The 26,900-nt window shown below is 41.2% G+C and overlaps 2 protein-coding genes across 2 annotated transcripts in view; both read left to right on the top strand.

The window, feature by feature from the left end:
- The window catches only part of golph3a (golgi phosphoprotein 3a), a 94,604-nt gene extending 86,267 nt beyond the window's left edge, over positions 1-8,337 (top strand). Inside the window, exon 4 of the mRNA XM_078285436.1 lies at positions 5,471-8,337. Within this exon, the coding sequence (XP_078141562.1) occupies positions 5,471-5,895 (425 nt within the window). The 3' untranslated portion in view covers positions 5,896-8,337. The remainder of the gene's footprint in view (positions 1-5,470) is intronic.
- A 5,364-nt stretch (positions 8,338-13,701) lies between these two features.
- On the top strand, positions 13,702-16,355 carry LOC144539599 (uncharacterized). The gene is made up of 7 exons (XM_078285129.1): positions 13,702-13,825; positions 13,878-14,105; positions 14,198-14,422; positions 14,525-14,853; positions 14,998-15,257; positions 15,344-15,592; positions 15,698-16,355. The coding sequence occupies exons 1-7, from the start codon at positions 13,702-13,704 to the stop codon at positions 16,281-16,283; spliced, it is 2,001 nt and encodes a 666-aa protein (XP_078141255.1). The 3' UTR covers positions 16,284-16,355.
- Positions 16,356-26,900: the final 10,545 nt, after the last annotated feature.

Genomic DNA, 26,900 nt, shown 5'->3' with positions numbered 1-26,900 from the left:
CTAAAAGCCTCATGAAGTCACTGGACCCCACAATTTGAATATTTAACAGGACAGTAAAAATGTAATTTCACTATGTCTGACAAATGTCAACAAAGTCAACAAAATACCTGAGATATGGTATTAATTTCATGGTGTGATGGTGCCTCTGACAAACAGCACTTAGTGAGTTAACTGAAGCGCTAACTGGAGGTAAGTTTATGTAGGCTAAGTGGGTAAGGAGTGTGTTTATGTATATGTGTGTGTGTGTGTGTGTGTGTTCAAACCTCAGTCGTCATGCATGCCACCTCAACAGTCTCTATGTAGCAACAACTGTAGGTAACACTTTATTTGAAGGGGGGTGAATAAGGCTGACATAACACTGTCATAACTATGTCATGACAACTGACATGAACATTAAGTAAACGTTATGAATGTTTATGACTGTTGTCATTAAGTGTCATTCGGTTGATAATGACACTTTCAATGTAAAGTTGACACTGTTCTAGATGTCTCTGTCATGACAACTTGACATTAACCAAAGGGACAATAGTCTGTCATAAACATGTGTCATGACAGACTTCATTATCAAACACAAATAAACCCTTTTGTTGTATGTGTTAACATTGCATTAAACTGTCATATGTGGTTGTCTTTGACAATGGCTGTCACGAGACTGTCATAACTGTCATGAGTGTTTTCCCTAACCTCAAGTACAGTGGTAGAATTTGGACATTTAATAAAGATATCATAAAGTGTTATTACACTGTCAAATGCTCTTATGACAGTGTCATGAGTGTTTTCCCTGACCTCAAGTACAGTGGTAGAATTTGGACATTTCATAAAGATATAAAGTGTTATTACAGCCTAAAAACTGCAGGGTTGAAAACAACCCAATCTGGGTGGTTACTACACCTACTTGCAGACCTACTTCAAAATACATTCAAGTTTTGGTAATGCAAGTCATACATACATGCAGTAAAAAAACACATTTTTAAACACAATGTTGGAAAAGTTTAGAAAAATATTTATTTTTCAAAAACTAATAACAATAACAATCATCAATAACAACAACCAATAGCTAATCTATTTTTAAACACTGCATTTTAAACTCTTTTTAAAATTACTTTTTACAAGTTTTAAATTCCATACCAGAGACACTATTAAACTGGAGACAATAACAATATCAATAGTAACATTAAACAAGCCCATAAAAAGTCCATAACATAATGGCCCTGACCCCAGCCTGTTGCAGGTACTCCACCATGTTTGTTCCAACCTATGAAGGAGAGAAAGGAAGAGAGGAAAAGAAAGGAGAAGATAATGTAAACAAAGTTAAAAAGCAAGGAGTTAGCAGTCTGCTTTCCCAGTTTACTCTCTGTAGCCTGCCAGCTAAATAATGGCGGTTGCACTCCTTTTAATTCCAAAAGTGATGAAGTGTGAAGCAGTACTTACGTTCAGCTAGCTATTAAACAAAAAACATGTGCCTCACATATAAGTAATTAAGTTGATAACATCTGTATCTAGCTAACCAGCTATGGTATTTCTCCAAGACCTGCGAAACATTTGATTAGAAACAAGTCAGGTTGTTGACATTGTGCTGGTTAGCTAGCTTACATGCAGTGGTTCGTCTATTAGCTTGACTTTCATCTCTACTAGCATGATATATCGCGATAAAGCAGCATTAGATCAATTTTGTTGGGTTAAACACATCGCGGCTTGCTCCAAAACGATTTTTTTTTTATGTATGACCCTTAAATGAAACATGGACATGAAGAAAAGTCTAAGGTTAACGTGATCGCTAACGCTAGCGAGCGCTAACATTAGCTAACAATTAGCATAATTTTGCCATGCATATCCACCTCTGACTCTGGTTACAGAATGATCATTTTGGCTGTAGATGACTTAGATAGGTACAGAAGTGGATACAAACCTTTTACTTTTGCCCCTGAAGTGCACAGGAGGACGAGGACGACTGCTTCCTTGCAGAAGAGGAGCCCAAAAGACACCAAAACAAACTTTTTGCAGACAAGTCAGCAGCTGGGCGGCCGGGTAGTGACGTGAAGAGGGGGAGGGGCGGTCTGTCTGCGATGTTTCAACTGTGACTGAGGCTGACCCAGCCACTAAACCAGCAGCTGGGTTACGCAAAACTACCCAACTCTGTGGAAATAACCCAGAAAAATAGTCCAACAGGCTCAAACCAGCGTTTGGGTAGATAAAATAACCCAGCATGTCAAATAACACTTTATTTTTACCAAATTCTACCACTGTACTTGAGTTCAGCGAAATCATGACACAGTTATGACGGCCTTGTGACGGCATTGTCAAATAGCGTACAACAGTTTAATGCAATGTTAACACATACAACAAAAGGGTTTTATTTGTGTTTGATAATGAAGTCTGTCATGACATATGTTTATGACAGGCTATGTCCCTTTGGTTAATGTCAAGTTGTCATGACAGAGACATATAGAACAGTGTCAACTTTGCATTGAAAGTGTCATTATCAACCAAATGACAACAGTCATAAACATTCATAAAGTTTAATTAATGTTCATGTCAGTTGTCATGACAATAGTTATGACAGTGTTATGTCAGCCTTATTCACCCCCATTCAAATAAAGTGTTACCTTTTTTTCTTTTTTTGACAGGAGCAGCAGGTCCGTCTTTTCATGACACAAATTGTCCACAGCTGTTGCCTATATAGAATTTCATATTTAATTATTAGTCCTTTGCATAAGGAAATAAAATTCATTAAATAAGCCACTTTAGAAATGGAATTCGTTATATGAGCAAATTTGAAGTTGTAGGAGAGAGAATATTCAGTGCAGCCTCACGTATAGCGGAGGAGAGGAGAAGCCGACTGATGAGTCGGCTTCTCCGACACTCGGCGGTGTAGGCTACCGCATTATTCAATCTGTTTGTATGCGCTGTAAAGAAAGAGACACCATTACCTCTAGCCTATGTTATTCTGGCTATTATTTTTTCGATCATCATTATTATTTTCAAAAGAGGCGCAGCCAAGTAGCTGTGTGAAATGTGAAATGCTGCTGTTCGCAATAACCGTTTCCTCACATTCAAGTAGGTCACGGCCCATAACTTGCTTTATTAGCCTACATCATTTAATATTATTACTACTACCTTTTTTTAGAAGATATCTTGGCTATAGGCTGTTTTATTAGGTATATCGGCATTATTCTGTATCCGTCCATAATGAAAGGCTATCCTCGAGCCTACCACATGCTATGCTATTTTATTTCTACTTTTTGTAATTTAGGCCTTTCATAGCAATTTTTGACTTATTGAAATAAATGGCCTGTATAATGTGGTCAAATTAATAAAAAGAATTGGCACACTTGTTCCTGTAATTATTATTAGAGGCCAATAGCCTACTAGATGCCATAAATGACTATTAATTGAAAAGTACTCGGATCGACCGATCCACTTGATCAAGTACCTGGTACTCTGATCGGTTCTCAAAAAATGGCATCGGTGCATCCCTAGTTTTAAGCTTTTAAAGTTTCTGTTGTGCATGGCATAATCAAACGAGATGACCAGATGATTAGAAAAAAATAAAAAATACACATTTTTCTCCTCTTCATGTGCAAGAGATGTATAACAGCTATTCCAAAGCTTTTGCTGCTCTGAAAGCAGCCAAACAAATACAACTTTCTTTTGGCCATTTGTTCCCACCTCAACCACTTGAACACTCCAAGTGGGAAGTTTCCCAGTTGACTTGAACACAGCTCCCACACAGATTGACAGAAAAAGGTTACCACCAAGAAACATCCCAAACACAACAAAGGGCAGTCATGAGTATTTTTATAGATTGCCAGTCCAGCGAAGTGGTGATAGTGTGGTTATTTAAAAATGTTTTAAAAGTAAAATCCTGCATAGTATACCTTTTTTAAACGAAAGAAGTAGAGACCTCATTCTATCTTTAAAAAAACAACTCTAGGCAGCTCGATCTAGTGGATCAGAAGAGGTGCTGAGACAATGCCATATTATAAATGCAACAAGACGCCAAACACAAGATGCCAAACGGGGAAAATTTACCTGAATGCCAAATTCAGGTACATTTTCTTAATTTTTTTCTTTTTCTTAGCAACGTTGTGAAGTTTGATGAAAAGTTAGCAACGTTGTGAAGTTTGATTGGACAACACACAAGTGATGCAAAGCCTTCTAACCCATTTCACACAGCCAGCAGATGACCCTGTTTTTAAACGCTTTTCTGGGGATAACCCTGCTCCGGACCAGGATCAGCTATCCCTGGGCTAAAGTCGGGGTTATCCCATTTTGCAATTTGCCTGTGTGAACGTTAGCCCATTAACTTCTTTTTTAGCTGTGTGAAAAGCCCATATGGTACCAAGTGTAACAAGTATGTTACCAAATGATGTCACCACTTTCATAGTGTATTACAATAAATGTCAGACATGGTACATGGTGGAAAATTATGTGCTATTATTTGTTTTGTCTGTTAAGGACTTGGAAATCTACTGGCCCAAGCAGGTTACTTGAAAGGTTAATCTACTGGCCCGTAGGTTTGGAAATGTGCCTCCGGGTCAGCGGACAAATGCCGATGGAGAGCCCTCTATGGAGATGTATTAATCGATAGAAAAAAAAATAACCATCACCATATTCAACCAGAATGATGTGCAATGTGTATAGAGTTTAATTTGACAAATTCCACTCCATACATCTTGTCAGACAAATTATATATATAATGTTCTGTTAATTATATATATAATGTTCTATTATATATAACTGTGGGGTCCAGAGGCTTGATATGGGGCTTTTTTGTGCCAAAGCTTGTCCAAATCAGGGTCATAGTTTTTAAATTATTGACAGTTATATCTATTCTTATATCTGTTGTATTATTGGTTGTTATATCTATGCAACCAATAAATATCTTTATTTTTTTTTTATTTCTGAGATGATGGGTGTCGGGGCTTCGGTGATTTAACATGGAATACCCCTTTGTAGAACCAGGTATATATTGTAGAAATGAATAATCAGAAATGGAAGCAGGGAAACCATGTGATTTCTCCACTCGGTTTGGCAGCCATTCTATTATAGCTTGCTGTGCTCTTCCTGATTCCAGTACAAGTGTTGAGATGGATAATAACCTGAGGAACCAGACAAAGACTGAGCCTGCATAATTCTGTTCTTTAACAGATCATTGGGAAATAATTATGTATTTATGATTATATAGTGTGCAATCATTTTGTTTTTTGTAACTTGATTTTGGCATAACTAAAATTAATCCATTGTTTTTGCAAATATTGATCAAGAAAATTGTGACCTTGCTATTAGTTTGCATTTGGAAAAAAAAAAAAAAAAAAGTCAGCCCAGATCATATAGTGGTCAATCCAATTCAACTTTTTCTTTTGATCAATGTCCTATATTCCACTTTTAAAATACAGTTTGATGGGAGGAACACTGCTATCCCAGCACTAGTGCTAACAGTCTTGCTGTGTTTCTGGTCCATCTCTAGGAGAGACATGGAACCCGCTGAAGCTTCACTACCAGCTGAGGAACGTCCGTGAGCGGCTGGCCAAGAACCTGGTTGAGAAAGGCGTCCTCACCACTGAGAAGCAGAACTTCCTTCTTTTTGACATGACCACACACCCACTCACCAACAACAACATCAAGCAGCGCCTCATCAAGAAGGTCCAGGAGGCGGTGTTAGACAAGTGGGTGAATGACCCTCACCGAATGGACAAGCGTCTGCTGGCGCTCATCTTCCTGGCCCATTCCTCTGACGTCCTGGAAAACGCCTTCGCCCCACTGCTGGACGACCAATACGACCTGGCCATGAAGAGAGTTCGGCAGCTGCTGGAACTGGAGCCCGAGGGCGAAAGCGTGAAGGCCAACACCAATGAGCTGCTGTGGGCTGTGGTGGCTGCCTTTACCAAATGAGACCACCAGAAACAGGACGGCAACCACTTGTGGTGGCGTTCAAGTGTCAGTGCAAGTTGGGGTAGGAATGAGACTACTGGCCTCAACATAGTGACTTGACTGACTTACTGAGTTTACCCCTGCCTAGGCTTTTGGAATGGGCTGCTCAACATACCCCCTTTTTCTCTTTATTTTTTGATTCTCTCTTTTCTTTGTAGATAATTCTTCTTGTTTCTCCCTCTTGGTCCTCTTTGTGCCAGATGTCATTTATGCGTTAACTTTTTTGGCTAAAAGAAAAACATTAACTCTTATGGAACTTTGAATCAAGTTGTTGTCGATGATATGGATAAGGGAGAGGCTGAAGCCAAGATGTCGATTTTTGTCCTCTTTCTTTCCTATTGGTCACATTTTTTCCCCCAATGTTTCTTCAAAGTATGTATGCTATAGGCTACTCAAGGTAACTAGCTAACTCACCTCAAAATATATTAACCAATAACATGTTGTACATGTACAAAACCATGTACAGGGCATAGATACCATATAGGAATGAAATATTAACTAATTTTCCTGACAATTCTTGAAACAGATTTCTTCTGCCAAATGTGATTGAAGATTTCCTTTTTTTGCTTTCCTCTTCTGTTTATGAAAGCTGCTCTTAAGACAGTGTATGGGCTTTTCTAAATCTGGTCTCCTGGCATTTTCTGAGACTGGCAACAATTGCTTGGAGACAAAGTAAGATCTGACATGGCCTGTCAATCTGAAAAGATGAATATATTAATATCATCAAGATACACTGTCAAAATGTGTGAAAGTCTAGATTTCCCTGGTTATATTAGGGATTCTAATCTAGAAATAGTGATGTCTGAGGGGAACAGTTGAAAGCTAAGATATCTTAGCCTGGATCCAGCCCTGTGATTTTTCATTTTTACTTGTATTTGCTTGTTAACCACATGGCCATTTAAATTTATTCCTGGGATCAACAGTAGTTTCCTCACTCATAAGCCGATATGAGTAAAACCAAAAGAGTAAGCCATGGGACTGAATCTAGGATAAATAAATTTATATTAGTATAATCTTCCTCATCCCTCCTCTCAGCTTTTGAGTTTGTGTATGTCGCCTGGACTTGGTTCAGCAACAATAAAACACCTCAATCATTCAATGGTATTATCCTTAATGTGCAAGTACAGTCTCACTCTGCATTAATTTGTCAATGCTCTCAAAGTAAACCTGTTTTATTTTTGTAAATTTTGGAATAACCAGATGCATTAGTTTGTGTGCTCACCAAGGTCTGATCAGAACAATCAAAAGATGGGGTCACATTCCAGTTCTTAATGTATATAGATCCTTAGTTTATTCATCCCTTCTCTCTCTGTCTTGGTTAGCTTGGATTCCTGAATGCAATCTTGGTTGCGTTCAGATATTTGCATAAGAGCTGGTTACAAATAATGTGGATGTTTGGTCATTATTATTTCCAAATCTCTCATCTCTCCATGGTTCAACCCTAAGTTTTGACAATGTGCTCCAAAACAGTCAACAAAGCCTTTTCACCAATCACCATATCTTGCTCTGAATTTCAAATTGCATATTTTTTATGAATTTTATTTTCGCAGATGCTTAATTGTGTTCTGTTAACACAACCTTTGCTACTACAGTCTCTTCTTTTGGTTTTTTGATTTATTGTTCAAATTCATGGATATTGTGAAAGGCATTGCTTTATTATAGATCGCTTCCTTCCTATATTGTATGTAGCAAGGACATAGGAGTGATTAGTGAAGTTATTCTGGGAAAAGAGGTGACTTGGAGGTTTATGCATCAGAAAATCGCCTCAGATTGTGGAGTAAGAATATGCTAGATTATGTACCTGTCATCCTAATAATAAAGGGACCTCTAATCTGTGTACTTTCTTGTACCATAAAAAATAAACTAAGAGCTTGGAAGTGCCTAATCATATATTAATTGCTTTAGTTTTTATTTGAAGCTTATGGATGTTCAACACAACTGAATAATTTATTACATATCAAGATTCAGTTGGTTTAAATTGCAACTTTATGATTTTGTGGTTATTTAAAACCATTTCTAATACCTGTGCGTGGGTTAAGTTATCTCAAGTTGTAGTGGTAACTTATTCTCCAGCTTGAACGGTTCTTTAATTTTATTGAAGAAATCTGCCTTGGTTATATAATTCTAGCGTGGTACTCACTGTAAAATTTATATTTTGCTTGCTTCATGGAAGTGGATGTCTCTACCAGTTCAGGTGTTGATTCCAAGATACAATCAGTCCTTAGCACTCAAATCCCAAGGTTACTCACCTGAGCCATTCTCTTCCAGTTCCTTCTCCCATTTGTAGGGTCTCATGAGAAATATGAGGGAATACTTTCAAAACTTAACCAAATCTCCTCTTTCAGCTGCAAATCAATTTAAGACATGCATTTCCTGTCTGAAATAAATTTATTTTGAAACCTATTAAGCTTATTCACTACTGAGATTTTTTCCTTCATTTGCACATCAGAATGACACATCAGAATATCAACTATGCCTGTTTCTGACACTAGGTGGTACCATTGCCAAAGAGTGGTTAATAACTGCTGGGATCAGTGGTTGAGAGGAGGGTACTATTTTTCTTCTTGGTGGTACATTATTTGGCATGGCTTGTGGCACCTCCAGTATTTTAGATTCTTTTTAGGGATCCAAGTAATTTTACTGCCAGAACCCAATTTCTGATGATGTTTGTGACAAATACCCTGATAACTTGTGACACTTGTGCAGTGATGTAAATAGGTGCGCGTCCTGCGTCTCTGACGCGTTAAAATCCGAAAGGACGCAGTAAACTCACTATCAATGCGTCCAGGGGATGCACCCTATTTTTTCCTAGAAAATAGTCTCAATCATCGTGGGAGAGACTTAATGCCCTTGCTGGGCCTGCATCCAATGCTACTTTCGCCGCACAGATTTCATTTCAACAAAGCTACAAATTGGTAAATAAACTCACGTGGATGCTGTATTCACTCATGTCGATGATGACCCGATGATGCTTTACCGTCCAGGGGACGCGCCGTGTTGGAAAAAAAAAAAAATCCACCGGCCGCGATTTTCTCACCGTCTGCACATATATCTTGCGCATATCTCCCATTTTGTTCAGTCTGCCACCAAAGAAAAAGATCAAACATATTGCTGGCCAACAAACTATTGCAGGTAGGGATGTACCCGAATCCGAATCCGTTATTCGGGAAAGCACAGATAGGCTAATGCGATGGAAACAGATATTTCTTCTACCCTAAGTTGCTCGTTATTATTCGGGGAAAAAAAGCCATGATTGACATGTCTGTGCGTCAGCCACTATGTTTCTTCAAATCGATTCATATCATTGTGGATGGCCACAAGATAAAAATGCCCATTCTGTTTGCAATATCGGACTTTGATTTCACTAACTAGTCGTTTCATTTACTATACATTAGAGGTCTGCAACCCGACCCGAACCTGACGGGACCCGAGACTGCTTGGTCGTGTCTTAGCTTACATTAGCTTTGTGCTTGTTAGCTTTAGGGAAGTAAGCTAACGTTACTCCTGGATAGCATGACAGAGCGAGACGATGTCAGTATTGGGTAGACTGGGAGTAGTTGGTAGTAGCCTACTCAACCTATTGCTGTAACTCAGTCTCACTCTCAAACAATGTTCCAAAAGCATAGTAGGCATATTTGCGACTGTTACAACTGTATGTCAGGCTCGGTTGTTTTTTTTTCATGCATGGAAAAAAGCACAATGTTTTATCCTCCTCGCTTTCTCCTGAAGCTCTGTGTCACACAGGCTGCTGGGCTCTCTCTCTCTCTCTTCAATTCAAAGGGGCTTTATTGGCATGGGAAACCTACGTTTACATTGCCAAAGCAAGTGTGAAATAAAAACAAAAAATGTACGTACAATTAAAGATATACTAGAATAAAGAAATGTGTAACCAGAGCTGTGTAACATTGCAATCAAATATATAAATAGGAGTAGGTAAAATTAACTTAAAAATACAAACAGAAAAATTGTGCTTTTGCTGTTAAAACAAATATATTATTGGGGACTCACTCAATTTCCCTGGGACCCACTCAAATTACCACCTGTGGGTCCCAGGGACTCACTACATTGAAAACCTATTTACATCACTGCCTGTGATAATTTGACTGATGACCTGATTACCCCCAACTTGTGCTAGAAAATGTGATCACATTACTCCCATCCTGACCTCACTTCATCGGCTCCCAATTCAAACCAGGACTGACTTTAAGGTGCTTCTGTTAGCATATAAATTGTTACATGGGCTTGTATGGAGGTATATTTCCGCCAAAATAAATTGTACGTAAACCCAAGACTGTGAAATGGTTCAATCATAAAAAACTTATCTGAAAACCAAAAGTCAGTTCTGTAAATCTATAAGCAGGATTGTAACCCATGTTTTACAAACTAAATCCTTAAGTATGCCGACGAATGACTATTTATGCCTTCAGTTCTCATTTTGCATCTCTGTTTATACGTTTACAGATTATTTTTTTACGTTTGGACTTTTGGCTGTTTGTGCCCTCACTCGTAAAACATGATTCATACGTAGACAGCGTTTCCCTAATTCTGACCCAGAAGTAATACATTTTTAATGTGGTTTCCACCTTGATAGTTTCAAAATAAAAGTTCTGGCTTAAGCGAGGCACTTGCACAGGGTATCCACGGGTCATTAAAAAGTATGAAAAAGCATTAAATAAATTTTGCGAAAGTTAAGGCCTTAAATGGCATTAAAAAGTCTGAAATTAGATTCCCAGAGGTCTTAAATATTTTCTTTATCATTTTAGCAATACTCAGTAATATTTTACTGGCTTGTTGCACAAAATAACCATAATACATTAGCAGGGCCGTTTGAAAGTGTTGTTAATCAACCCGTCACTCCACTGTTACCTAAACAAGCAGTCTGGCCCATACTCTCTTTTGGTGGAGATGATCCACGCCCCTCTTGAGTTCGGGACTTCTTTCAGTTTCATTTGTGCAACCACAAAAGCCTGACAAAGCCCGCAGTAAGAAAGCTGCTCCAAAACCAGAGTGAATATTGCTGCAAAGGGTTGAAAAATCTAGATTTTCAACAGCGGCGGCGCTACTGAATGACTTCACTGTGCATAAATATCTGTCAAGCAATATGATAACAAACAACCTGTTGCTATAGCAACAGGTTGTTTGTAAGCGGCTGATATAGTTGGTTAGCGTTAGGTAGCTTGCTAGACCTCTGGGTTGGCTGATAACAGAGCATCACTAGCTATTGATTCCATCTGTTACTTGATTTCATGATAGTTCAGTAACTCTGGGATGTTTTAAACATAACAGTTTGCAATGGGATATGTTTTATGGGATCAAATCAGGGCCAATATGTTTGAGTTGAAAAAGTTGTAAATGAAACAAAAATTATTGTAACCAAAAAGTAGCCTATTTGTAAGTTAAAATCAAGAACCAAAACCATGATGATCAAAGGGTCCGTGTACGTTTTGATAGTTTGTTTTTTAGTTTGAACCAAAAAACAAAAAAACGGAAATACCGGAAATACCATGGTTTTTTTGTTTTTCGTTTTATACCAAAAAAGAAAAAACGGAAAAACAGAGCCGTTTTTCCGTTTTTGTTGTCTGAATCAAAAAACAATAAACGAAAAAACCAAATTCAAATAACAGCCCAATTTGGTTTTTGCAAATTCCTTTTTTCGTTTTTCCTTTTGAAGAAAGACATGAAGAAAAGCAAGACAGGTGACCTGGAAGTAAAAGTAAATGTATCAAAATAGAAGCCAAGAGGATAGTATGGCCATTCTATAGTTAGTTAGTTAGTTTATTTTTATTTCTGTGTCATGCCAAACATCTGGCCCATCCCACATGGGATTATAGGACACCACAATTTTACAAAACATACATCTTCCGGTGATACATATAAGAGCAAAAAAAATGAAAGCTGCAAGCAGCGATGATCACATAATTTTTCAGCACTTCTGACGCGTGTGCAAAGTTTGACAACTTTTCGAGCACGTTTAGCCCCTCAAAAATGCGCTCAAATCATAAAAATAAAAATAATTAAAGCTGCAAGCAGCGATGATCGGGCCCTCGCACTTTGCGCACATCGGGGACACTGACCGGTCGATGTGGCTATGAATTTTCAGTATAAAACATGTAATTTCCTTTCGCCAGTAGGTGGCGCTACATCTATGATTCAAAATAGGCCTGTAGATGTCTTGAGGCTTGTGAAGTTTGGGGCAGATTTGACCATGTACAGTCGAGTTACAAACCACTTCCTGTGTTGGCAGTAGGTGGCGCTATGACCATAACTGAATATTGGCATGTAGATGTCGTTAGGCAGGGACACTTCTCAAACATGTGAAGTTTGGGGCAGATTTGACCATGTACAGTGGAGTTACAAACCACTTACTGTTTTGTGGCAAAACATGGAAATTCGACGCCTCGCCCATGACTATAACTGAATATTGGCATGTAGATGTCTTCAGGCCGGGACTCTCATCAAACATGTGAGGTTTGGGGCAGATTTGACCACGTACAGTCGAGTTACAAAGCACTTCCTGTTTTGCCAGTAGGTGGCGCTATGACCATAACTGAATATTGGCCTGTAGATGTGCTCAGGCCGGGACACTTACCAAATATGTGAAGTTTGGGGCAGATTTGACCATGTACAGTGGAGTTACAAAGCACTTCCTCTTTCGTGGCGAAACATGGAAATTCGACGCCTCGCCACGCCCACGCCGTTGGACGAAAACTCAAGCTTTTACCAACTTTTCATCGTCAAGGTCTTTTATATCCGCTGAGCAAGTTTGAGGTGGATCTGATTAACCTCCTAGGAGGAGTTCGTTAAAGTATGACCCCTGTAAATAATGCCACAAAAATGCCACAATAAATTCAAAATGGCTGACTTCTTGTTGGGTTTAGGTCATGGGACCTATTGACCTTTTTTTAAGTCTGGACATGATACATGTGCCTGGCAAATTTCGTACATGTAGGTGAAACGTACCGCGAGCGGTACTTTTTAGAAATTTAGTAGGGGGCGCTATTGAGCCATTTTGTCACACCCATGCGCAAAACCCATAAAATATAAAAATTTTCACCACTTCTGATGCGTGTGCAAAGTTAGCAACTATCCGAGCACCTTTAGCCCCTCAAAAATGCGATTCATTCGGCCTAAGAATAATAATAATCATTCCTTGAAATACAATAGGGCCTCCGCACTGGTCGGTGCTCGGGCCCTAATAATAATAACAATAATAATAATAATTCCTTGAAATACAATAGGGCCTCCGCACCGGTCGGTGCTCGGGCCCTAATAATAATAATTCCATGCATTTCAATAGGGCTTCGCACCGGTCGGTGCTCGGGCCCTAATAATAATTACTTGCATTTCAATAGGGATTCGCACCGGTCGGTGCTCGGGCCCTAATAATAATAACAATAATAATAATAATAATAATAATAATTCCTTGCAGTTCAATAGGGCTTTGCACCGGTCGGTGCTCGGGCCCTAATAATTCCTTGCATTACAATAGGGCTTCGCACCGGTCGGTGCTCGGGCCCTAATAATAATAATTCCTTGCATTTCAATAGGGCTTCGCACCGGTCGGTGCTCGGGCCCTAATAATCAAACGGATGAAAAATAAACCAGATTATATTTATTTATCACAGGAGTGGGGACAGCTCGTGGTTCGCCTGGATATCTGGCCCCTGATGCGCCGCTTCGCGTCGGGTGTCACCACCGAGAGCCACGAGCTGTACCCTACCTTCATGAGGCAGCTGTCTCACTGCATCTTCGAGGTCGACCCCGGAGATGCCCGGAGAGGCTAAGCGGTCCCAGCTGGAGGGGAAGCAGGGGATGGTCGGCCTGACTGACGCCGAGGTGATCCGGAGGATCTCCAGGGAGGAGTGGCGGCTCCACTGTCGTCGTCGGACGCGTGGGGCCGAGGAGACAGCGCTCCTCATCCAGGACCTCCTTCGGCGGTGCAGCAGGACGCGACAACCTGGAGATCCCGTTGCTAGACGCTCTCCGCATCCAGGACATATGGAGTACGCAGAGGCGCCACCTCAGCTGCATTAAGGACCCACCGGGCGTTCAGCTGTACACCCAGACTGGCAGGCTGACAAAGGGCGGAGTCAGCCTGCCGGTTTATCGCTGCGCGAGGGGCTCCACATCTCTGGAGTCCTTCCACCTCCAACTCAACCGGTTCATCCCAGGTATTTGCATGTGTCTCACAGCTAAAATATATTCTGTATTCACATTTCATGCAAACGTAAATTCATTTTTGATCTAAAACCTGCTTCCTCAGGGACGCAAGCTAGTGGAAAGTACTTCCAGGCCTTCTTGGTTGATGGACTGGTGAGGTGGAATGAGGACTGCGCAGCAGCAGCTGCAGTACTGGTTGCAGCTGAGGGACAGGTGGAGCCTCTGCACTCCTACAGTGGCCACCTCAAGCACGTCCTTAACCAGAAGAGCCAAAGGGTGCTTGGTCTTCAGATGGTTAAGGACTTCACCAAGCCTGCTGAGTACACAGGTATGTGATGTGAAAACTTTCTGTGATGTGTGTTCACATCATAACTGTGAGGAAAAGGAGCATTTACCAAATCCTTTGCTTTCTGTTTTTGCTGTGTCCCAGGGGAGCTCCTCGGGGTGGAGTACCTGTACCAGCAGACAGGCAGAGTGCTTGAGGATGTCAGCTTGGACCCTGACACTCCGGACGAGGCTGCTGCCATTGAGTCGCTTGAAGAGGTGGATGAGGGTATCGAGGAGGACGTTGAGGACCCCACCATCTTTGAGCCCGATACCCCCTCCACCAGCACAGCTACAGCAGCAGCCCGGTCAGGTGATCCAGCTGACGCACCCCGGTCTGAGCCATCCAGTCCGGCCGCCCCTGACCAAGATGCCCCTCCCGAGGCCCCTGAGGTTCAGGCTCCTGCTCCCCAACAGTCCTCCTCAGACTCTGAGGTAAGTTCACTAACTACAAACTACTACTGATGGTAATAATAATAATAATAAAAACAGTGAAGATATTATAATGCTTGCTGGCTGTTTGCTCACAGCAGTACTCCCTCCTCCCTCCTTCTCTTCCTTTCTTGTGTTTCTCCTCAGGAGGAGATGCAGGGTCCTGATGGCCGGCCAGGATATCAGCACGTCCTGAAGCTGGCCAAGGCCCTGCTGGAAGCATGGAGCCTTCAGGGGCTTTCTGACAGGAGGGTAGACAAACTCGTCACACTCTGGAATCGCCTGCCAGACGGCGACAAGCGTCGAGTTGTCTACCCTCCCAGACACCGGGAGAGGCAGCCGAGGGGGCGGTTCAAGGCAGCGAAGGGGAAGGACACCTCCTGTCCTGGGAAGGGGGGTCTCCAACGGTAAGACTCATTTCAAATATTGCCATTTCCTCTAATAAAGCTGCTGTATATTAACCCACACTGTCCTCTCCGTGGCTGTCTTTCAGCTGCCTTCTCGGACTGAACTCGGGCCCTGCAAGTTGGCCGAGCGTCAGTCGCCTGGTGGAGGCCATTTGCAGCCAGCTCTGCCGTCTCCACCCCACAGCCACGCGGTTCGGAGGGATCACCAGGACTCGGTGGTCCCTCATCCTAACGGACTACATGGCCATCAGAGAGGCAGTGCTGGACAGCCCGAGGTTGATGGCTCAGACCGAAATTCAGCTCTTTGAGCTAAATCAGAGGACCCTGTCCCAGTGGTAAGAGTTTAACATGAAGCTGTGTCGATGTGTTGTGAGCTGTACTGTGATTTATCTTTTGATGAAAGCTGAAGAGCCTAAAAACAGCCTGTGTTTCTCTTCCAGGTTCTCTTGGCGCCAGAAAGAGGGGGGGAGGGCTGTGCTGCAGCAGGGAACTGGCGTTGTCCCTGCTCCGGCGGTTGCCGCCCAGCCTCTCCCTCCAGCGAAAGGGCTGTCCTCTGTACAGGTGGGACGAGGACAGCCCTTTCATTTCCACGTCCCGGAGGAGCAGCCAGGACCCTCAGACAGGGGTCTGCCGCCGCCGCCTCCTCCTCCTCCTCCAGCTTCTGCTCCTCCTCCTCCTCCTCTTGCTCCTGCTCCAGCACCGCTCCCGGGTACCATCGTCGCTCCTGCCCCTGCTACTCGGCCTCCTCCTCTTCCTGCACCGCAGCAAGTGCCCAGGTCCACGGCCTACAGGAAGAGGAAGGCGGCCGAGGCTGCTGCTGCAGGGCAGGGGCCGCTGCCCGGGAGCAAAACCCGCGGGCCGATGGCGCAGTACGTCTGCGACGTCTGTGGCCAGCCCGAGAGGCTCGACACTGGCCACACTTGCATCGCGGGTGTGTCGTACTGTGCTGCTGCCGGCGGGAAGAGTGTTGAAGAATGGAAGGAGGAAATGAGGAGGAGACAGGCAGGCGACCAAGGGGGGGACTGAGGGACAATTTTTCTTTTTCTTTTATCTTTATTTATTTGTTATTTATTATGTTGTATGTTCACCAGCTTGACTCTGTGGGTTTTTACAGCTTTTTCTGTAAAATAAAATAAAAACTCTGCAAACTACACTTTGTTTGGAAGCTTTATTATTTCTGATTATTTATAATGCATTCCACAACTTCTCACATGTAAACATGACATGTAACTGCAATACAAGTCAATAAAACACAACATGGATTACTCATGCTGCTGCTGACACAGTTTAAGGGTTCAAATGTGCAAAATAAGGAAAACTAAACAAACATTTCAGCTGTTATTAACATTTATAATAAACAGAACTCATTTGAATCTATCAGCTCATGTGAATTATACCAGAAATACACCATTAAATAGGACTTTAATGCTCCAAACTTGTTATTACTCTTTATATGATACATACACACTCAGATAAAGCTTGTATATGAGCGGTGGACATTTTAATTTCTGCTGTCATCAGGATGTATTTGGGACAGGGTGTCTTGGCTGGTGTGGACCACGAAGCTCGGGCTGTCCAGCCTCTCTGATGATCACATATCATCAACATAGTCAGACCAGTCCGCAGGCTTCAGACTTCTGAGATGTGCATCGTACAATACAGCTCTAAACCATCATATTTACTAAGAGCTTTCACTGTTCTCCCTTCACTACTACATTGTTTACTAAGACTCCACACTGTTCTGCGGTTAAACCGACCCCTGAAGCTCTGCTCTGTCCTCGGTCCGGCCGGGGATCGAATCGCCAACCTTCTGCTCTGTGCCGGATACACGGGAGCGGAACCCCCCTTCCCTCTCTTTTTTTCTCTTCCCCCCACAGAGAAGAATGGGCAGTATCCTTGGCGCCTAGTATGGCGCCTTCCTCTCTGTGCCGTCTTACTTTGTCCTACTTTGACAGTCACGTCCTGTCCGCCTCTAGTCTCTCGCCGTTGGTCTGTCTTACGTTTTTGGAAAATCTTGCAACGTTTCATTGGCCTGTCTTACTTTCGGCCAGCGCTCTTCCCATTGGCTCTGGTGACGTCAGCCGCCCCGCTATTGGCTACTCGGTCCCCACAGTGCGGAGTCTGTCATTCTTGTGTTTTGATTTCACACCGGCAACATCTCCGTCAACCTCGAGACATAAGTTGAAGTTCAAATATATATAAACCATAAAGTCGAGTAATGGATAATATATCTCACTGTTGGACATGAGGAAAAAACAGGTCGAAATATGTGTGTGTTTCGCCATAGCGTCGCTTCGCGGTAACTAATGCTAATGCTTTAATGCTATTTTAAACTCTTAAATCATGAAAACCATTGTGTGTAAATGACGATTTACTGGCCGTGTTTTTGACGGTGTTTAATGAGCATTTTGTAGAGGTTACGGACAAATAGGTCAGGGTACTAAAGTATAATCCGTTTTCCCGTCAAAAACCAACAACGAAAAACGAGAAAATGTGCCCATTTTCCGTTTTTCCGGTTTAAATCAAAAACGAGAAAACGGGCCCATTTTCCGTTTTTCCAATGTCCATGAACATTGAAAATCAAGTGGAACAAAGTGGAAAAAATGGCTCGTTTTTGGTTTGGTGTAATTTCCATTTTTCAATTTTCCCATGCGAATTGAAGACCACAGGTGACTGAAATCAATAGAGAGGGTGAACCGGAAGTAAAATTAAACCGTCAAAATAAAAGTGAAATGTGTGAGAACTTTACTGTCAGGAGAACGAGGCACTTTGTGAATAAATTGGTTGCCTGTAGCTTCAGATTAAGCTAAAGTTAGCTAGTTAGTGTGATATATATAGTGATATTATTTTAGTTGAGTGGCATTAATTAATAGTTATTGTGGAAACTGTTACCCCTATTCCATATTCCCTACCCAAATAAAGAGCATCTATAAAGTCACCAGCCGAGGTCCCCATCACCCACCGTGAAGGTTATAACATTGACATGGTTTTAAATAATATTAATAATAATAATAATTTTAAAAAAACATTTTAAATTCAATCTACATTCCTCTATCATTAAATGTGGCGTTATTGGCTAATTTTACTATACACGTACTACCAGCTAGTAAAATAGGCTACTACCAAATAAACCTTTTTTTTTTTTTTTTTTTTTAATCAAAGGGCTCAGAACATTTTATTTTTTTATTGCAAGTCTGCAAAACATTTATGTGACATGATGAACACCTTAGCTCCCACTGAACATTTGAATGTGATGAGGAACTTTTTTAAAAAGTTGCAGACAAAATTGGGCCACATTGCAAATCTCTATATCATATTAGGCCAAGTGAAGTAGCTGCCATGTTGCTTTCAACTATCCTTTCCTGTTTTTTTTAATCTCAACCTCCCAACTTGGTTTGGTTTCCTCCTCGCTGCCCTGTGCATTGAGGCCCTCCAGACTGGGCCGCTATGGGCCCGACCACACTTCATGGTGAGCGGGGTGGTCCTCCTCACCGCTGGGCCTGTGCCTGGATCACCCGGCTCATTAGCTGTTCAGTACTGATACTAAACCCTTCAACCGCATCCTCCATGCCATGTCTGATGTCCGGGGGGGGGGGGTCTCTGCCGAGTCAGTGACCCCGGCTGAGGCACATATTACCCATGTACACAGACATACCTTTTCAAGTTGGGAATGCAGACCAGTGAAAAGCCATAGGTTGTGAGGTCTGGCTGGCTAGGCTAGTGGTATTGCATGTAACTACGCATTCACAAAGATTATCTACCAGGGGGCAATGAAAAATAGATTAGACACCCTGACATAAAGAGAGGCCATGTCAGACCCTGTAACAAGACCTTACTTTTTGCCAATTTGAAAAGGGCTAAAGGGTTACAGGTTTATGGACAAAGCTGACCAATATTGGGATAATATAGTCGTGCAATACTGAACTTCAACAAATATCCGCTTCATGAAAATTGGGATTCATAGTAAGTACAACCATACCATACCATTTATGACCTGGATGTTTGGAAGTCCATACAATAAAACAAAGGAACTGTATTAATGTCTGTGTTGTATTTGTTTAACTAGGGGTTATAGGATGATTCTGACAGCATTGTCACCCTTACATTCCTCAAACAGTTGGTGGTTTACTTAGAATATAATAGTAGGCAACTTTTGCCAAATCAGATTTGCCACTGGAGTCCACAGCATCTGAAAATATACCACAAACATGCACCAGACTTTGTGGAAGTTTAGATACTGTAACCAAAGCCTATCTAGAGACTAAATTATCTCTGCTGTAACCCTCAACGTTTGCTATTCACAATGTGTGAATGCTTGCATGTTGCTCCTTATTCTGTGGCGTCTGCTGCACCAACAATATAATGGCAGTACATATTTGTATTGTGCACCAGGAAGACAGAAATAACATCTAAAGTGTGGAAATGTTCAGGAGGGTAAACAATGTACTTTTACAAAAGTGATTCATGCATTCATACACATCACCTAGTACAATCTGGGAATGTCAGTGTTTAGAAGTAATCTTGATCAGAAAGATCATACATGGAAAAGTCAAGACTTGTATACAAATTATTTTATTAACAATATACAGTAGTGGGCCCTGATAGGTTCTCTCTGGGGACTTTAAAAACATGAACACATGGTGCACACCAAAACCTGCCGGGGGCACCTTGTGGTGTTGCAGTTTGAACTGAACGAAACTGTCAAAATTAGAGTGGCTGCCTAATAATAAAAAAAATCTACTTGAGGGCAGTCAATACATCCTCCGTTACTCTCTCTGCGAAACAGCTATTATTTCCATCACAGCTTCCTGGAAAGGCCCAGGCTGTCTGTTGACTACACTGTCAAATAAATTCCCCAAATCCGGGTATTTGGTACTGAATAGCATTTCAGCATTTTGCTGCTCCTCCAGAGTGTCAAATGGGTTGGTGCCAAATGTTGACACCCGTGTCAGACTTGACCCCCTCTCTTGAGGGGACTAGATTCAGCTGTAAGTTACGCTGGTACAGTATGGAACACATGGTTGGCTAAATGGCTGTAAGTCATCAAGGTTCTGAGGTATCAAACAAGCCACAAACCAATACTCTGCTGCCAGGTATGCAGTAGATGTGGATGGATCAATTTATGGGTTTCTTCTCCTGAGAAATTTTCCTATAGAGTTCAATAGGAAAATGAGTCGGGAGAAACAACCCTTAAATTGATTAGTCCACATCTACCGCATATCTGGCAGCAGAGTGATGGTTCAAGGCTCATTTGATACCTCAGACCCTTCATGACTTACAACCATTTAGCCAACCATGTGTTCCATACGGTACCAGTGTAATTTACAGCTGAATCTAGTCCACCCACTCAATTCCCATAGAGATCCATTCAAATGAAGAGAGGTTATAGTATCGTTTGTAAGAGTACCTGAAAATAAGATATCAAGAGTCTTTTGATGTTGATGGGTCACAGACATCAGGAAGTCATGGCATGCCATGCAAATGATATGCAACCAAATACTAAACATGAGCTAATTTTGGCTTTTTCGACAAAGGGTCTGAATACTTATGAGAGGCACTGTATACTGTACGGATTCATGGTGATGCCAGCTATACTTAAACATAAAACGTAATGTATTTCTGAATTGTTTCACAGGCTTTTTCATAATGCAACATTAGATTGAGGAGTGTGTCATAAGTGATATTGGGTTACATGAATGAAACTTATCAAAAGCAGGGGTTTGAGTGAGTGTCTGTCATGACAAATAAGAATTTATAATTAACAGAGCAAATTGCTCTGAGTCTTTGTCATTGAAAGAGGTAATAACAGACCTATCTACTTTACAGTGTATTACTGCTGGATACGATCTTCATGGAGCTTGACTCCCACAGGCATACATCATGATTGTCCCACTGGCCAACAATTTGAACAGACATGAGTGTAATATTAATTTAGGTTAAGATCTGTCATTATACACATGTGAATGAAATAATATAAAGGCAAGAAATACTGTTTGATGTGTAGAAAAGCTTTTTTTTAAGTACCCTTGTCGACTTCGTCTGCAGATATGATGGCTTGTCTTGGCTAAACCTGTACTCTGACAGTTTGTCTTGAACATAGAGTGACAGGTAAAACTCTCCTCCATGGTCCACTCTGAGCTGATCCCAAAGGCCATACGTAAGAACAGCATTCCTGCTTAAACAGTGAAAAGGGAAAAAAAAGAAAAAAAGAACTTAACCAGACAGTTTTAGCCGGTTCATTCTGTCCTGAGGCAGTGTCTCAACTTCCACATCCTATCACAAGTAAATAAGATACACTCCACATTTTATTTGATTCATCATCTGCCTGTAGCTGCATACAGTGCTGCTTGAGAGTATGTGAACCCTTTTGGAATAGTCTGTTTTTCACATATTTCAGGCATAAATCTTTTTTTTTTTTTTTTTTTTAAGATTTATTTCTGATTTCCCCCCCGTTTTCTCCCAATTTGCTGGCCAATTATACCCTATTCTATTTCAATTACCCGTGTACTGCCGACCTCCGCCGCTTGCGCAACCCGAACCCTCCCTCAGAGCAGCTAGCCCAATGTGCTTCTCTCATTGCGACGTCCCACTCCCATCAGAAAGACCTGGATTCGATCCAGGTCCCCGGTGGGCAACTTACGATGCCAAACGCATCGGATATTACTGCTGCACCACCACGCCGCCTCAGGCATAAATCTTTATTATATCTTCATCTAAGATACATTTTTTGATAAAGCATGACATGATTAAAGGAAAACACAAATAGTTTGAATATATTGGGGTTGTTTACTAAATACAATGACTAAACATGAAATATCCTGGTTTGCATTAGTATGTTAGATTAGTAGGGGTTCCTCACATGTACAGCTCACTACAGGTCCTTCCACAGTATTTCAATGTTGTTTGGGTACCAGTGTCAACCCAGACCATCTAAACTGCTGCATCACTTCTCATTTAGCCACTATGATGTACATCTACTTGTATATTTAGGATAGTCATCTTGCTGCATGATTCCTTTGGCATGGCTTCAGGTCACGGATGCATGGCTGGTCATTCCTCTATAGAATTTGAAAGTAAAATGGCAAGGTCACCAGGACCAGAGGCAATAAAGCAGCCCCCCAAAATGACACTCCCATCACCATGCATAATGATAGGTATAGTGTTATAATGGTGGATGATAATGCAATGCCAATGTAAATAAGACACCTCTTGTTATGGCCAAAATGATCAAGTTTTGACTTATTATGTCCATTCAAAATTATTTCAGTAGTCTCCACAAGTCCACTGGAAGAATATTTGGACCAGCATATCAAAGGTTTTGGCTATAACAAGAGGTGTCTTATTCACATTGTCATTGCATTATCATCCACCATTATAACACCATACCTATCATTATGCATGGTGATGGGAGTGTCATTTTGGGGGGCTGCTTTATTGCCTCTGCTCCTGGTGACCTTGCCATTATGAGAAAATCAGTGATTCTATGTTTTTACTTTCAAATTCTATAGAGGAATGACAGGCCATGCATCTGTGACCTGAAGCCATGCCAAAGGAGTCATGCAGCAAGACGACTATCCTAAATATTCAAGCAGATATACATCACAGTGGCTAAATGAGAAGTGATGCAGCAGTTTAGATGGTCTGGGTTGACGTTGACATACCCAAACAACATTGAAATACTGTGGAAGGACCTGTAGTGTAGTAGAGTAATGTCATATGCGAAAAATCAACTTTTTAAGTAAAGTTGGTAATAACTTTAATCAATGAAGTAGATGAATTCAACCAACAAACATTTAGTACATTTGTGAAGGTTATGGCACCTACTCACCTATACACTTCATCGTATATAACCAGGTTATTTTTTATTGGCATGGTTGAGTGGCCAACTACTTTGCCACTATAACCATCTATGGCCACAACATATGTGACGCCATACATGGCCATCTTCTCGTTTTGATCCATGTGGAGTTTTTGACCAAAATATGCCGCGTTGTACGGAACAGGATTGAGGTTCCTTAATCCCTAGGATAGATGAGACAGATGTATGAGAATTGAAGACTTGTATGGTTGTGGTTCCACTGTAATTACAAGGGCTATTAGACTTACAAGAGAGAAATGGGATAATGGATATTGTTTTTAAGAAGAGGTCATGTGATTAGCTAGACTTTTGGATGTCAAAAAAAATTAGCTAATGGCACACAGCCTTTTAAGATATTGTTCTGCTTTATTGGACAGCACTGACATAGACTGGAAAAGATGTGAGGGAGGGAGGGAAAGACCTTTCCACAGGCTGATTGGTTGCTGACCCTGGTAATCCAGTCCGATCGCACTGGTTTATACTTTCTGACATTTGTATCAGTGCTTTCGGTCTGGAATCTCTGTCATACAAATCAATAGTAAAAGGGGTGGCACCAATGTGCGTTGAAAAAAAACCTTTGCAGGTGATTAGATCAACCATCTCTATCACTAACCTAACTTCAACCAATCAGACCAACTTGTTGCTTTTCGAATTCCGTGCTTATTGCTGTCGCCATCACCTAAACCACTCCCCTAGTTCCTCAAAGGAAGCTGATTGGCCCGGACACCTGGTGTTCTGGCACAAACAGATAAGTTCAAGCAAAGCCAGACTGAAATGCGGAGTGTAATATATCCAAGTCGAACGGAGCTTCAGTCTGGATTCCAGGCTAGACTAGACTAGACCCCAGGATGTTGCAAATTTTTTTTTTGTGGCCAACTTTTTATTAGTTTTTCCACGCCATCCTCACAAGGTGGCATAAACATACAAATATACAAATTATACACACATAAATACAAAAAAAGGGGGGCAAGGAGCCATCCCCTTGCCCACTCCGCCTCCCACACCCTACCCCCCACCCCTCTTGCTGCTTCACAAATAATAGTGTTGCTTATCTGCAATCGTAGAAGTTCATCTATTCATACGCATATTGATATAACATATCATAATTGTACACATAACTAGGCATGTACTCAGACTCACTCTTCCTCATATAAAAATATATACATATCTACAATCATATTTTACATAAAAGATATCACCAGGTCAGCAGCTCTTTTAACGGCCTCCAATGTTTCTCCTTTAGCATTGTTTGCAGATGCAATTGACAATTCTAAGTCTAGTACATTATGAAAGGAAGATATCCATTGATTAATAGATAGAGTATGTGGGGGTATCCATCTTGTGATAAGGATTTTTTTGGCTGCAATTAAGCCAGCAAAAAGAACCCTTTTCTGATGGTTTAATAAATTAAGAGAAGAATCATCGTTGAGCAATACAATGTTTGGGAGGCACGGTATCTGAACCCCAATGATATCTGATACTATGTCAATCACTTGGTTCCAAAACTGTTTAACTGAAGAACACTCAAAAAACATGTGTACATGCGTACCAATAGTCTTTTGGTTACACAGAAAGCATATTAGGATGTTGCAATTTACTTTTTAATTCAAAGTTTGAGACTAATAAGGTGTTTATGTGCAAACTTACTTGGCGACGTTCCTTATGGTATGGAGGCTGAACAGCATGCAGTGCAGCTGCAACTCTGTGTTCATGCCTTTGCCTTTGCAAAGTCCCGCGTCCTAGTGTTAAGCTAACAAGGATAACTAAACCCAAGACTTCCGGTTTAGCCTTTACAATAAAAGCGGTATGATATAAACGTTTTATGAATATAGATTAAAGCTAATTTATCTTCATGCAATAATAGAAACCAGCACTGGCTAGGTTTTTTTATGCTTAATTTGTTATTTTATGTGCAAAATAAAGGTTTTGAATGGAAATGTGTCTCCTATCAAGCTTTTATGTTGAAGAAACCGGTTCAGCGTTGTAACAGTTGTAACAGTTGTAACCTAGCAACGTAGTGAAGCAGGCGTAAGGTGGTGAAGAGACTTAGTACAATAAAATATTATCTAAATGAAAAAGTGCAATAATAGTGTATTTGTTGTATACATTATAAAGCCTAGATACAAAATATAATCAAATAAAAACAATGTGATTAGAACAATGTTTTAGGCTGGTTTGGCCATGTAGTCCCGTGCGTAATATTCAATGTGCTCCCCGTGTTTCAGTGCAAAGTGCATGGACTGAATAAGTGTCACACAGTATAAGAGTAGATGAAATAAGTATAGATGAAATAAGAGTCATTCTCTGATGTGTACTGGTGTGGTGCTGCCTTTGGACAAATGTCTTCCATTTGATAAACAGCTCTCCGTTTTCTACACAGTCGGTCAAACCACAGACTTCCACTTGCATTTTTCCCCTCAAGGTGTGGACACAGGTGTGTCAGAATCAGATGAGGATTTCACAAATTCACCATCAATACTGATAGCATTGATCCCCGACCAGGATCATCTCCTCCGTCTGAATCCATCTTATGCTTGTAAGCGTAAATCAACGGTATGGCACCATTACGCACAGGAGATATATATCTCCTGTGCGTAATGGTGCCATGGTGTCCAATTGCGTGTTGGACACCAGTCCATTTTTTCTGATATGGTACTTTGCGCAGAACTTTTTAACGTTGGGGACAGATGCACCTTTCTCCAAACCCATGGAAATCAAAGTACTAGATATTTCATTAAAAGTTTTAGCTTGCAGCATCATGTTTTGAATTAATTGGTAGTGTGGCTCAAGCGCCATCTCTGCGTCTGTCTGTGGTCTGTCACGAAGAACGGTCCTGAGCGGAAGTGGCAGATCGTTTTCGCGCGCATCTCTGACTTCCTTTCAAGCAACGTTAAAGGTGCATTACCGCCACCTACCGGACTGTGGTGTAGATCAGGAAATCAATGTCAATGATACTGCCTGGATACAACTAATAATAATAATAATAATAATTAATTACATTTATATCGCGCTTCATTACCAAGGCACTCAAAGCGCTCACAATGAAGGGGGAAACGGAAACTCACCTCAAACACCACCCACCAATGTGCAGCACCCAACTGGATTATGTGTTGGCAGCCACAGACGGCGCACAGTACACTCACAACTAGGGCTGCAGCTATCGATTATTTCAGTAATCGAGTATTCTACTGATTATTCCATCGATTAATCGAGTAATCGGATAAGAAATACTTTAGCTTTATTAAAGAGCACGTATAATGTTATGTATGCGGACGTATCAGTTGTGCCGGTGAGTCGGTGACACGGCGCTACTAGCTTAAAAATACATGTGAAGTTCGCGGACGTAGTAGCTTTATCTGTCCATGGAAAAAATATTTTTTTCAGCAGATATCTTAGTTACAACAAGATTGAGCTAGCAAGGCAGTTTTGTGTTTATATGTGTGGTATTTATTCAGTTTAGGAAATCCCACGATCTCTAGAAAGCATTAGCTCAAGTTGGCTGGCTGACTCAACAGGGACTAGAAATCGTCTCTGTTGTGGCCTACTTGCTGGAGTAGTAAACTAGGTTTCATTACATAGGACTCTACTGACGTGACTGATTGTTTTCCAGTTATTAGTCAGACCAGTATTTCCAGGGAAACGGAGATAACACTAGCAAAAAGTTTTTTATTTTGAGAGCAAATTGCCCCACAATATGAATAAATTTTGATTAACTTTATATCTTTTATTTTGTTGGTAACCGTTGTATAATTGCAATATTACACTCGAGGGTGAGCTTTACCGTC

Source organism: Centroberyx gerrardi, chromosome 8 (genome assembly GCF_048128805.1).
Source record: "Centroberyx gerrardi isolate f3 chromosome 8, fCenGer3.hap1.cur.20231027, whole genome shotgun sequence".
Classification (NCBI taxonomy): Eukaryota; Metazoa; Chordata; class Actinopteri; order Beryciformes; family Berycidae; genus Centroberyx; species Centroberyx gerrardi.
The sequence above is the reverse complement of the archived record's forward strand: the minus strand, read 5'-3'. Positions and strand labels throughout refer to the sequence as shown.